The sequence below is a fragment of the Gopherus flavomarginatus genome, chromosome 5, assembly GCF_025201925.1.
Source record: "Gopherus flavomarginatus isolate rGopFla2 chromosome 5, rGopFla2.mat.asm, whole genome shotgun sequence".
In the NCBI taxonomy this organism is placed as follows: domain Eukaryota; kingdom Metazoa; phylum Chordata; order Testudines; family Testudinidae; genus Gopherus; species Gopherus flavomarginatus.
The window spans coordinates 55,529,957-55,542,801 of NC_066621.1; the positions used below are offsets into that span (position 1 = coordinate 55,529,957).

General features: G+C 41.4%; 1 protein-coding gene across 5 annotated transcripts in view; it reads left to right on the top strand.

The window, feature by feature from the left end:
* PLEKHA7 (pleckstrin homology domain containing A7) overlaps positions 1-12,845 on the top strand; it is a 295,587-nt gene that overhangs the window by 172,312 nt on the left and 110,430 nt on the right. For all 5 annotated transcript variants that reach the window (XM_050957092.1, XM_050957093.1, XM_050957094.1 and 2 more), the window contains one exon: positions 5,693-5,776. In XM_050957092.1, the coding sequence (XP_050813049.1) occupies positions 5,693-5,776 (84 nt within the window). The remainder of the gene's footprint in view (positions 1-5,692; positions 5,777-12,845) is intronic.

Consider the following 12,845-nt stretch of genomic DNA (forward strand, 5'->3'; position numbering starts at 1 on the left):
CAACAAGGGTACACTGTTAACTCATATCCAGCTTCTCACCCACTGTAACCCCTAGATCCTTTTCTGCAGAACTGCTGCCTAGCCATTTGGTCCCTAGTCTATAACACAGCATGGGATTCTTCCGTCCTAAGTGTAGGACTCTGCATTTATCCTTGTTGAACCTCATCAGATTTCTTTTGGCCCAATCCGCTAATTTGTCTAGGTCCCTCTATATGCTATCCCTACCCTCCAGCATATCTACCACTCCTCCCAGTTTAGTGTCATCTGCAGACTTGCTGAGGATGCAGTCCACGCCATCCTCCAGATCATTGATGAAGATATTGAACAAAACTGGCCTCAGGACCAACCCTTGGGGCACTCTGCTTAACACTGGCTTCCAACTAGACATGGAGCCGTTGATCGCTACCCATTGAGTCCGATGATCTACCCAGCTTTATAGTCCATTCATCCAGCTCATACTTCTTTAACTTGCTGGCAAGAATACTCTGTGTTTTCAATTTGTTTTTGATCCCAGGTATGTTACCCTTCTACTCCACCTGCGTACTCTGTTCTTGTGAGCCTGCAGGATAACAAAGTTGATACAAATCCTGCTCGTGGAGAGAAGATTTTGATTTGAAAAAGGCTTCAGAAGTAGAAGTTTCATTAGTGCAGGAACGCTTCAAAAGCTCAACTCATACGAGAGGAGCTGTTTTTTTTTCTGCTTTCCAACTGATATAAAGAATGTGATAATTCTGAATCTGAATGTATTGAAAAATTATTACAAAAACTTAGGCAACGATGGTCTAGACAGTATTTGGTCCTGCCATGAGGGCAGGGGACTGGACTCGATGACCTCCCTTCCAGTCCTAGAGTCTATGAGTCTATGATATTAATAATGAAAGAGTTGTCCTCTTTTTGTACTTGTTTATTTATAATGATATTTTTAGCTGTTTTTCTCAAATAATAAAATTAGGAAATACAGATTAGTAAGATGTATTTATGTGCAAATAAAACTATTTATCTGTGATTTATCAGTGCCTGAGGTAACTTAAGTATTTCCATTTTACAGATGGGAAAATAGAAGTGCACTGAAGCAGAGTGTTATGCTTGAGATCACACAGATGAATGCAGCCAAATCATTCAACCCTCAGTGCCGTGCTCTAGTAACTGGGTCACATGGCATGTTGAATTCAGTTCTATGAAGTATAAATTGGAAATACCTTCTCCTTATGATGCTGAAATTTATGGTCAACATAAAAAAAATCATCCAGAAGAAAATATTTGAGGTTGTGTGAATTATACTGAAGGCGAATATGCTAATTAAATGTTTTCAAAGCTGTTCTGTTTAGTTTTCATAGTTGTCATATTAAATTGTTTCAGCTTTCTACTTTATGGCTTAGTATTAAATGAGAGTTGAAATGCTGGAGGATTTGTATTCATTCCCATTCTCAGACCTGTATTAGTAGATTGTGAGATTTATTGTTATTTAGGTTTCATATAAACTGATAGTTTCAATCCCTACTGATGAATTTTTAAAGTACAGTATTATATAAGCACATAACGTTTTATTTTAGCCAATTAATCTTTTAAACTGCAACTTCCAGAAGATTTAGGTTTTATAAAAGTTTTCTTCAATTTTTGAAGTAATTTTGCGCTAAATTATTTGCAGATTGTGTAATTGACCATTTTGTGGCAAATCTTTTCATTATTTTTATGAATTTTGAACTGTATTGGTTGGTCATGATTGATCTCTTAAATTGTGCTTGGTATTGGATTTGGTTACTAGATTTGCTGAGACTAAACCATGTGGTCATGAGAGTTAGCGGAAGCTATTGTGGCTTATCTTCCTGTGAGAGAGAGAGAAGGGGGCTGTGTTTTGTGTGTTGTGAGACAGTTGCCCCCTACTTGATTTATGCTTTTTGTTATGGTGAAGCTAGTTTACTGCATAGATTTTTGTAAAAAGGTAAAAAATACTTTAATTTCACCCAGTCTAAGTCTTTTCATAAGGGATATTTCAAAGGTGCACAATCTCTGGTATCAAAATATTATATTGATGTGTACTCTCATACAAGGTGCCAACACTATTCCTTCAGTTTTATATTGGGGGGGGGGGAATGCACATGATTGTAGTGATTGATTAAGACAATATCTTTTGTGTGGCAGCCACACTAATGGAATCTTTCTTAATCTACTTACCCACCTGGTTTTGTTGCTTGTTGGAGTCAGACTCAATGTATCAGTACATTTATAAGTGGGATCCTTGCGATGGCACAGAATAAATGTATGATGCTCTTTTAATTTGTAAAGCACAGGAAATCAGTAACCTTTCAAGAGCTGTCAAAATAGCATGATTAACTTGTTGCAGAATGGTGTACAAGAGTGGTATATTTTCAAAAGATGGGAGGGAGGTTCTTTAGTATTTGAGAATAAAGTTCAAAACCAGCCTCAGATGGTTGCTGTTGTTTTTCTTAAATGTTTTTGTCTTAACTGGTTTTTAGATCTGGTGCGACTTAGAAAGTTTGTGCATTACTTAAATTGTCCACGAGTAAAAGTAGCAGGAGGGTTTCACTTTTATTGAATTTTTACGGTTTTCTTTGAATTCCAGTCAGAACAGGCTCTTTTACTTGCAACGTGCTTGAAAAATATTAATCCAAGTACAGAGGGGCATGTAGTGATAGGGTTGGAGAAGAATTAAATCACATGGTGTCAAGTATCAGAGGGGTAGCCATGTTAGTCTGGATCTGTAAAAGCAGCAAAGAATCCTGTGGCACCTTATAGACTAACAGACGTTTTGGAGCATGAGCTTTCGTGGGTGAATACCCACTTCCTCAGATGCATGTAGCGGAAACCTGCCCCTGGAAATTTCCACTACATGCATCTGAGGAAGTGGGTATTCACCCACGAAAGCTCATGCTCCAAAACGTCTGTTAGTCTATAAGGTGCCACAGGATTCTAAATCACATGGAGAAAGATGGAGGGAGCCGCAGAACCTGATGGCATTTAGCTGTCATGTATAGCTTGTTCTGACTTGCAGTCCTTGTGTTCTGTGGACCTGATGAGGCAAAAACAGCTACATTTATACCTTAGAGGCCCACAGAAATGACTATTTTTCTTGGCCATATGCTATTGGCCATGGTATGATGTCTGTTCTTGTATTCGGACCCTAAATATTTTTAGAGTAGTTATGTAAAAAGTATCACTTTATGTCTTATTTGCCAATGTAAAATTAATGTCTTAAATGTAGGTAATACAGTTCTTGAAATAGCTCAAATAGGTTGTGAAGAAACTTTTGAAACTCAAAATGCCTATTGTAAGAAGAGAAAAGACTGTTATATCTCCTTTCCCGTCTGTGATAGTCTATTGCAAAATCGTACTTCCCAAAACTCAACTAGTGTTGGTAATATATTTTGCAAGAATGAGTCAGTCAGGCTGGGACAGAAGTTAATGTTTGTATACACTCTCTACAGCTAAAATGAACACAACAATACACATTTTAAAGTGTTACACACACACTCACTCACTCACACTAAAGAGGTTTCAAAAAGAGCTTTGCATATGAAGTAGGTTCCAACTTTAGGGTTATTTTGGCTATCCTCCTTGGTGCTGAGAGAATATAAATCTGGTCTCAAGGTTAACTTAGTTTTCTGAATGGTTCTGGATTAGTTCCAGTATATAGTTTTTCACTTCTAGGTCAAATCTACCCTGGATTTATAATGACTGAAGGTGAGTATGTGAAGGCAGTTTTGTTTAGGATTGTGAAATGTGTTGGTGGGTTCAGTACATTTCCTAGTGAGAAAGTGATGACATCACAAAATCTGCCATCACAATTGGCATCTTTGTTGGCAGCCTTAGCAGAAGTATCAAAGATTGAAAAAGCATGAAGACTTGACCTAGAAAGAATACTTAAAGCATTTGAAGAGAGTGTTAAAACTGCTTGGACCATATGAAGAAAATAGAATTTGGCTGCTGCTGCTGTGTTTGTTCAAATTTTAAAAATACACCTATAGATACCCACTCTGCACTTTGTGTGCATATCCCATAAATCACAAATTACGACATAACGAGACAAAAGATGACTAAGAAAACTATCCCCTTCAACCCACACTTTCTTCAACAGCTTTAACAAAGCTGTAGGTTTCTCCCTTTATTGTACCCCTGGAAGATATCAATTGTGATGTTCATCTTTACAGACCTAGCAGTAGCATGGCATGCTAGAAAGAAGGTGGAGAATTTACAATATGAACAACTGCTTCTCCTGACTCTCTCTTTGTCTAACTAGGAACCAAATCTTGGGAGCAGTTAGGGTAAGAATTGAGAACAGACTATCACTCTTGAATACTCACTAGTTCAGGTTTCTCCTGTTGTTCTTGTATTTATATTTCAGCATTATAAATGTTTTGTTGTTTTATTTTCAACCTGTCACTTTGTATGGAAGGCCTGCTGTTGTCTTTATGGAAATTAGGAAGCTTTTTTGTTGTGCAGATTTGATAGGTACCTTCTAGCTTGCATAAATTCCATTTCTATCTATTTTGGGGGCATCCTGGGATACCAGACAACTGAGTGCCTCAAACCCTAGAATACCAGATGGCTAGGCGCCATGGGAGAAGAAAATAAAATTCCTTTTTTTAAAAAAGAAAAGTTGCAAAGACATCTAGTATGCATTTTTAGCTCATACAGATGTTAATAATTTAATAGTTTACATTTTCATATTTTTGCATTACTGAATTTGATTCCTGTGTAAAATTATTTTATATTAATGCTTTATGTTTGGTCGGATTTACATGGCATGTTGAATGCTGTGCAGTTAAATACCATTAAATAAAAATATGAAAAATTCAGTTTAAGTAACTGACCTTTGGTTTATATCTATTAAAAATTAGATTAACAGATTTTACAAATTAATTTCTTTGGAACACAGAGGCTACCTAAAGACATTGCAGTTGACCCTTACTGTTCCTTTGAAACAATAACACTGAAAAATTGTTTTCAGTTTTTCTTGATGACTTAACATTTTTTTTTTGCTGTGGAAGACTTGAACTCTGCATAAGGCTTCAGAAAATGTTTGCTAGGTATAAAACTTTTATTAGAGCATGTACATTGCATGACAGAATCCAAACTGAAATGGTGACTGAAATTAGATAATTTTTTCTATGCCAATTTGCCTAATATTCTTGTGGTAGGCATACTTTAAGATATGAATTTCCATTACATAACAACAACAACAACAACAAAAAGCTTATGGCAAATTGTGCTGCACTTCCCACAAGAGTTTCACTAAATTATCTTATTAAAAATTCAAAAGTTCCTACTAGGTTTCTAAATTATTGAATCTATGGCCATATCATATTCTGAGAGCTTCACAGAATTTAGTAAATCGGATTATGCCCTTTCTATGTTACTGTTAAATAATTTGGTACTATTAAAATGTAAGTAGTCATAAACAGTGGCTCTCTTTTGCTGAGCATTGCAATCTGAGTGCTTCAAAATATGAGCTTGGTTAGCATTTAGTGCAGTGGGCCACTTGCGGATCCACAAGCCTGTGAAAAAGTAATTGAAAACATTTGTCCTAGAATCCATGACTGAAATATGATTCATCTTTGGATAGCAACAATAAACTATCAGTAGAAATAAATAATTGGTTTTTTTAATAAAAAACAAACAAACTAATTTTCTACTAAACTTAGCACTTATATCACATTTTTTTTCCTTTCAGCCATAACCAGCAGACCACGACATTTAGACATCCTGTGACAGGACAGATTTCTCCAGAAAACATTGAATTTATTTTACAAGAAGAGTAAGTAGTTTTTGATGCATTCTGAGACCTTTAAAAGTAACTTCTTACATACTGTATTATCATAATTACTTGAACATTTCTCATTATGTAGAAGTGATATTACACAGATACGGAGGATGCACTTTAAAACATTCTGGTTTTTCTTCCAGTGTTGATCCCTGTGTGTTTTCCACATGTGCGTATGCATGCGTGCCATGCGTCCGAGTCCAGAGATTTTTAGTAAGCAGTGTCCATTGACCCCCACCCACGCAATTGCCCTCCTGGTGCTCTGGACCAAAGGCCTAAGATGCAGTGCAGGCTGACGCCTCTCTAGTTACTTCCGACTGCCACATGCTGTGAGTCAGAATCTTCTATGTTGGCAGATTTCTCTAGCTTTCTTATTGGCTTGTAAATATATATTGTCAATAGCTTTAATATTTAGCATAGTTAAAGTTTTAATATAGCATAGGTAGGTTAATTTATCCCCTTTCAGGGCGTCCCTCTTTGTGGACTGGGACTATGCCTAGAATCCTGGGGTTCAAGAATTGTTATTTTGCCCTCACTCCTCTCTGTGGGGGACAAAGAGTAATGCTGCCTCTACTGTCTGGGTGAAATATATATCTCGGCACAGTGCAGTATATGCCTCTCATTTCCCCTGTGACGCTCATGAGCTTCAGTTGAGGAAACACCTTATGGAGAAGGCTATGAGACTTCACTCTGATCTAGGCCCTTTTACATCATCCTAAAATGATAAGGAGCACCCCTCCAAGTATGAGTTTTGGACTGTAGCCTGAAGCTTCTAAGTCCAAGGAATCATCATCCAGGGCTTCACACAAGAGTAAGGAGCGATCCTATCCAGGTCTGCGCCTAAAAGAAGAGACCCCTCTTCAACTCTATCTAGGCTGAGGGAGCCTTTGTGCATGGATCATAAGAGTTCAGGAATGCGTAAGACTCCTGGGCAGGATGATATAGCACACAGGATTCATTGACTTTGACTCTTTTTTTCATAAAAGACCAACACCCATCAGCTCCATCTAAGAGTGGTAGGCATGACTCTTTGACAGTACTGGCCTGCCCTTCTAAGGACTGGCTGTCCACCCTCAACATTTTGGGACATATTGGAATCATCTGTCCCAACCACCAGAATGCACCAAACACCAGGACATGCAGACACTTATGTCTCGCAAGAGAATATCTTCCTCCTTTATGCTCAGTCTCCTCTCCTTTTGGGCCTGATTCTCCTGAGAGACATGGACAACATGGGAACCCTTAGGTAGGAATGTTCACCTTCTGGCACCGACGGCCACACTGGTATAATGAGAGCAAGTCTCCTACTGGGATGAGTGAGACACTCCAGCTAATCCATAATCCCCTTGCAGAGAGATGAATCCTGATGGAGTCAAGGAGATCCAGATACCCTCCTCCCAGATATGACTATCTTAGGGACTGTGAGTACCTGATGCCATGGGGTCCCCCTCAACCAGTCGACTCTTTGTACTGGCTATCCTGGGGCCTGTGGGATCCATATGACAGACATCCCAGATCTGTCCTCAAGTCTTACTGCTCCTCTTCCACACAGAATCTATCAGATCGATCAGAGTATGAAGAAGAGAAAATCGATCTAGATCCACAGGCACCAATGAGGATCTAATCTTCTTCACCAAACTAAGTGATCACCATCTGCACTGGACAACCATAGGCAGTACCAAGAGCTCCTGCAAATGATAGCAAATGACCTCCAGATCCCACTGGAAGAAGTAGTCCAAGATACCCATCATCGGGTCCTTGACATCCTGCAGCCAGCAAAATGGCTCTCCCAGTAAATGAGGGCATCATGGAACCAGACAAGGTGGTCTGTCATACCCCACTGTCCTGCGCTCCCACATCTTAAAGAAAGGTGCTATTTTATCCTGGCCAAAGGAGCTGAATTCCTTTTCATTCATCCAGAGCCCAACTTGCTGGAGGTGCAGGTGGTCATAGACGGAGCAAGATTACAACACCCTAAAGCAACCTCATTTGACATGGGCTTGGAGAGGTTGTACCTTTCAGAAAGAAAGGTATTCTCCTCTACAAGCTTGCAGTTCTGTATTTCTTACTGTTGAGGTTTGTTAGTAAAATATGATTTTAATAACTACTCCAGACCGACAGACTTTGAGAAAAAATTTCCTTTAGAGGACAGAGCCTAATTTCAAACCTTTATTGAGGAAGGCAGACTAGTGGAAAAAACCTCCCTACGAGCTTCAGTGAATGCAGTGGACATAGCATTAAGAGGGCTAGCCACTGGTATAGTTATGAGGTGAGTCTTCACTTCGTTCTGCAGGGTTCCTGAGGGAGATGTGGAGCACCATAGAGGAGTTAGCATTCAGCAAGATTCAGTGAGAAAACTGAGTCCCTACAATCGTTCAAAGACTCTAGATCAGCCCTCTGCTGCCTGGGAATTTACACTGCAGCCCTGAAGAGAAAAGACCAGAGGCAGGAGCATATGTCAAGACTGTCCCCTTCACAACCATTCTGCCTCCAGCTGAGCCTCCACTCAAGAGATGGAGAGTTAAAAGACCTCGATTTTCAGTCCTCTTTGCTGCTATGACCTCCACCCATTCCCATTCGTCCACTAAAGTTTACTTTTGGCACCTTCGCTGAGAACCACCTGCCTTATTGATGACAATGACTTCTAGCACACCACCCCCATCTTTGGGGGCCATCTCTCACTTTTCACCCGCACTTGAAACTCAATCAAAACAGACAAGTGGGTTCTAAAAATCATTCACCATGGTTTTTCCATCAAATTCCTCTGTCTCTTCTCTCCCCATCCCCCAGTCTCCCTTCTCCAGGGACCACTCTCAGGAGGAGATTCTTTGCCAGGAGGCATATTTTTTTTTCCCTTCGGCGAAGGGCAATAGAACAAGTACCACTTTAGTATCAAGGGTGACGGTTATATTCTCCATACTACTTACTCCCAAAAAAGATGGCAAGTGGATACCCATTCTGGACCTTTGACAACTCAGCATCTTTATTTGAAAGTCAAAATTCAGGATGTTTACATTAGCATTAAAGAATTCCCTCCCTACAGGAGGAAATATGGTTTGCAGCTCTTGACATAAAGGATGCCTGTTTTCATGTGAATATTCATTTATCCCTTGGAAAATGTCTCTGGTTTCTGGTAGGTCAGGAACACTGGCAGTTCAGAGTCCTTCCCTTTAGACTAGCAATAGTGCAATGGGTATTCACAAAAGTATTTTCAGTGGTGCAGCCTAAATGAGACATCATGTCTACATAGTCTTCTCATATTTGGATGACTGTCTCCTAACAAGTCATTCCAACCACAAAATCAGGTTGACAATTTTGTTCCTGCTCCATCTTCTAGTGGTTCTGGGTGTATGCATAATCAAAGAAAAGTCCTCTTTGACCCCCCACCACCCCAACCCCCCGCCCCAAGAGTGTTAAGCTTTATTTGCATGACAATGGACTCAATTTTAGCAAGAGCTTTCTTCCCAGCAGAAAGATTCCAATTAATGAGCAGATTATTTGCAATCCAAAAACTATAGTCAAAGGATGTCATTCCCTACTAGGCCACAGGACCTCATGTAATTTTGTGACACCATTCACTGGACTTCTTCTATGCTGCCTACAGGCCTGGCTCTGGTCTGTCTACTCATTAGACAAGAACCACTTGAACTCCAGAGTGACTCCAGAACTCCATAGCCTCTGTTACCTGGTGATCAAACCCAGAATGAGTACAAGTTAGAGTCCTCTATATCCCTCCTATCCCTGATGCCACCATCATAACAGATGCATCCCAGAAGGGATGGATGGGGTGCTCACCTGAACAACCACACAATAGAAGAAACTTGGACCCCCATAGAAGGCCAGGCTGCATATCAACCTGCTGTAACTGCCTGACCTTTAGGGCCTTTCTCCTGCTCATACATTCACACAATAGCCAAATAATGTTGGACAATATCACCATGGTCCTTTTTATCTAAACAAGCAGTGTGGAGCAAGATCCCTTTCCCTTGGTCTGGAAACAGTCAGCTATGGAAATGGTGCATCAGAAACAACGTCACACTGCTAGCCACATACTTATCAGGTGTTCAGAATCTCTAGCTGACAACTTTAGCAAGCACTTTTCTGCAGAGCATGAATGGAAGGTATATGACTCTGTCCTGAGCAAGTTACTCACTCAGTGGGGAACACTGCAATAGGGTCTCTTTGCAATCTGAATGAACAGAAAACTTCAACTGTATTGGTCTCAAGCAGCTATGGGCCACGACTCCCAGGGCTATGCTTTTAGATTATCATGGGCAGATCAATTCAGATGTGCCTTTTCTTTCATCCCTCTGATACCACAGTCTTGAGAAAGATCCATTATGACATGAGCAAGGTCGTTCTCATAGCACCCAGCTGATACAGACAGTTCTGGTTCCTGGGTGTTTTGAGAATGTCAACCAATCTTATCAAGATCTGCCCCTTCCCAGAACTTGTAACTCAGGAGAATGGCAAAATCAGATACCCCAAGCCAGACCTACTTCACTTCATAGCCTGTTTTTGGATGGGCATCAGAACAAGAATGATCATCTTCAGAAGCCATTGGATTCATTTTCACTCAGAGCAATTGTCAAGGTATTTTTCCCCCAGTTTGAATTTTAGCGTTCAAAAGTGGGGACCTGCATGGACACTTCTAAGCTTAATTTCTAGCTTAGATCTGATAGCGCCGCCACCAGCCAAAATATAGTGTTTGGCACACTTTGTGTTCCCCCAAAACCTTCCCTGGGGAACCCAAGACCCAAACCTCTTGGGTCTTAAAACCAGGAGAAATAAACCATCCCCCCTCCCAGACTTTCCCTTCCCTGGGCTACCCTGAGAGGCTTCACTGATCCAAACTCCTTGGATCTTAAAACAGAGAGGATTAACCCTCCCCTCCCCTCCTTTCCTCCCACCAATCCCTGGTGAGTTCAGACCCAATCCCCTTGGGTCTTAAACAAGGGGAAAAAAATCAATCAGGTTCTTAAAAAAGAAAGCTTTTAATTAAAGAAAGAAAAAGTAAAAATTATCTCTGTAAAATTAGGATGGAAATGTTTACAGGGTAGTCAGATTTATATAACCTAGAGGGACTCCTCCCCCCTAGCCTGATATTCCAAGTTACAGCAAACAGAGGTAAAACTCCTTCCAGCAAAATACACATTTGCAAGTTAAGAAAACAAACATAAGACTAATCCGCCTTTTCTAGCTAGTACTTGCTATTTTGAACATGAGAGACTGTTTCAGAAAGATTGGAGAAACCTGGGTTGCACGTCTGGTCCCTCTTAGCCCCAAGAGCGAACAGCGAACAAAACAAACAGCACAAACAAAGACTTCCCTCCACCAAGATTTGAAAGTATCTTGTCCCCCGATTGGTCCTCTGGTCAGGTGTCAGCCAGGTTTACTGAGCTTCCTAAACCTTTACAGGTAAAAGAGACATTAACCCTTATCTGTTTATGACAGCAATAAAAAGATTCCATTAGGAAATGCTACCTAGCTAAAATGGAGATGCTTCTCCGCCTGTGCAAGGCACAATGAGTCTTACTCAGGATCTGCAGATATCCCAGGCATTTTAGATTATCTCCTGTCATTGGAGAACTCAGGTGTTTCCATTAGCTCATTGCAGGTCCATCTCTCAGCAGTCAGTGCCTTCCTTCCTCCAGTACATGGAGGTTCTGTTTTTACTAGTCCAATAATGATTAGATTCCTAAAGGGCTTGGTCAGGACCTTCCTTCCAGTGGTCAAGCCTACACCTCAATGGGACCTCAATCTCATCCTGTCAGTATTTACCAGACCACCATTTGAATCTTTGGCCATGTGCTGTATGCCCCACCTTTCCATGAAGGTTGCATTTTTAGTTGCTATTACTTCAGCTAGAAGGATGAGTGAGATGGGAACACTTATGGCTGACCAGGGCCGTCTCTACAGTTTTCGCCGCCCCAAGCAGCGCACCGAATTGCCACCGCGGAGGGCAGGGGCAGTCCGTGTGCCCTTAGGGCGGGCGGCAGGCGCGTTTCCGCAGTGGCGGCAATTCGGCGGCAGCTTCTATGTATAGCTGAAGCCGCCCCGGACAGTTAAACAGAAGCTGCCACGGAATTGCCCTCATCGCGGAAACGTGCCTGCCGCCCAAGGGCACACGGGCTGCCCCCGCCCTCCATGGCGGCAATTCGGCACGCTGCTTGGGGGCAAAACAACATGGACTGCCGCCCCTTGCAGAATGCTGCCCCAAGCACCAGCTTGGAATGCTGGTGCCTGGAGCCGGCCCTGTGGCTGACACACCCGTACATCATTTTTCATAAGAGGAAGGTCTTCCTTTGTCTTAATCCTAAATTCCTCCCTAGCATAATTTCAGAATTCCAAGTCAATCAGCCTGTCCACTTACTGGTTTTCTTCCTAAAACCCCATGCTTCTATTGACAAGAAAATATTTCATTCTCTCAATGTCAGATGGGCCCTGGCATTCTACCTGCAAAGGACCAAACCAATCAGAAAATCACCATTATTTGTCACTGTGGCAGAAAGGTCACAAGGACAAGCAATATCTTCTCTGAAAATCTCTAAATGGATTTCCGGTTGTATTGTTGTTTGCTTCCAATTAGTGTGTGTCCCTCCCCCAGAAGGAGTAAGGACCCACTCCACAAGAGCACAAGCTGTCTCCACAGCATCTCTCCAGGAGATATGAACATATGCAGAACAGCTACCTGGAGCTCTATTCACACATTTACAAAGCTTTATGCACTAGATTAGGTCTCTGCTGCAGATGCAGCTATAGGGATTGCACTTCTTCAGGCTTTACTGAGTGCATCCTCACATCCCCCTCTGGTCTCAGGACTGCTTGTTAGTCACCCACATGTGGAATACACATGGCGACCAGCCTCAAATAAGAAATGGAGGTTATGTACCTGTAGCTAGAAGTTGTTTGAGATGTGTGGTCTCTGCTGTATCCCACTACCCACCTTCTTTCCCCTCTCCTTCCGATCTTTTTTGAGTTGCGATTAAAAAAAGAAACTGTAGAGGCATCGGCCCATGCTGCCTCTTATGCCCTTGGTCTGTAGTATGAGGGCGACAACTGT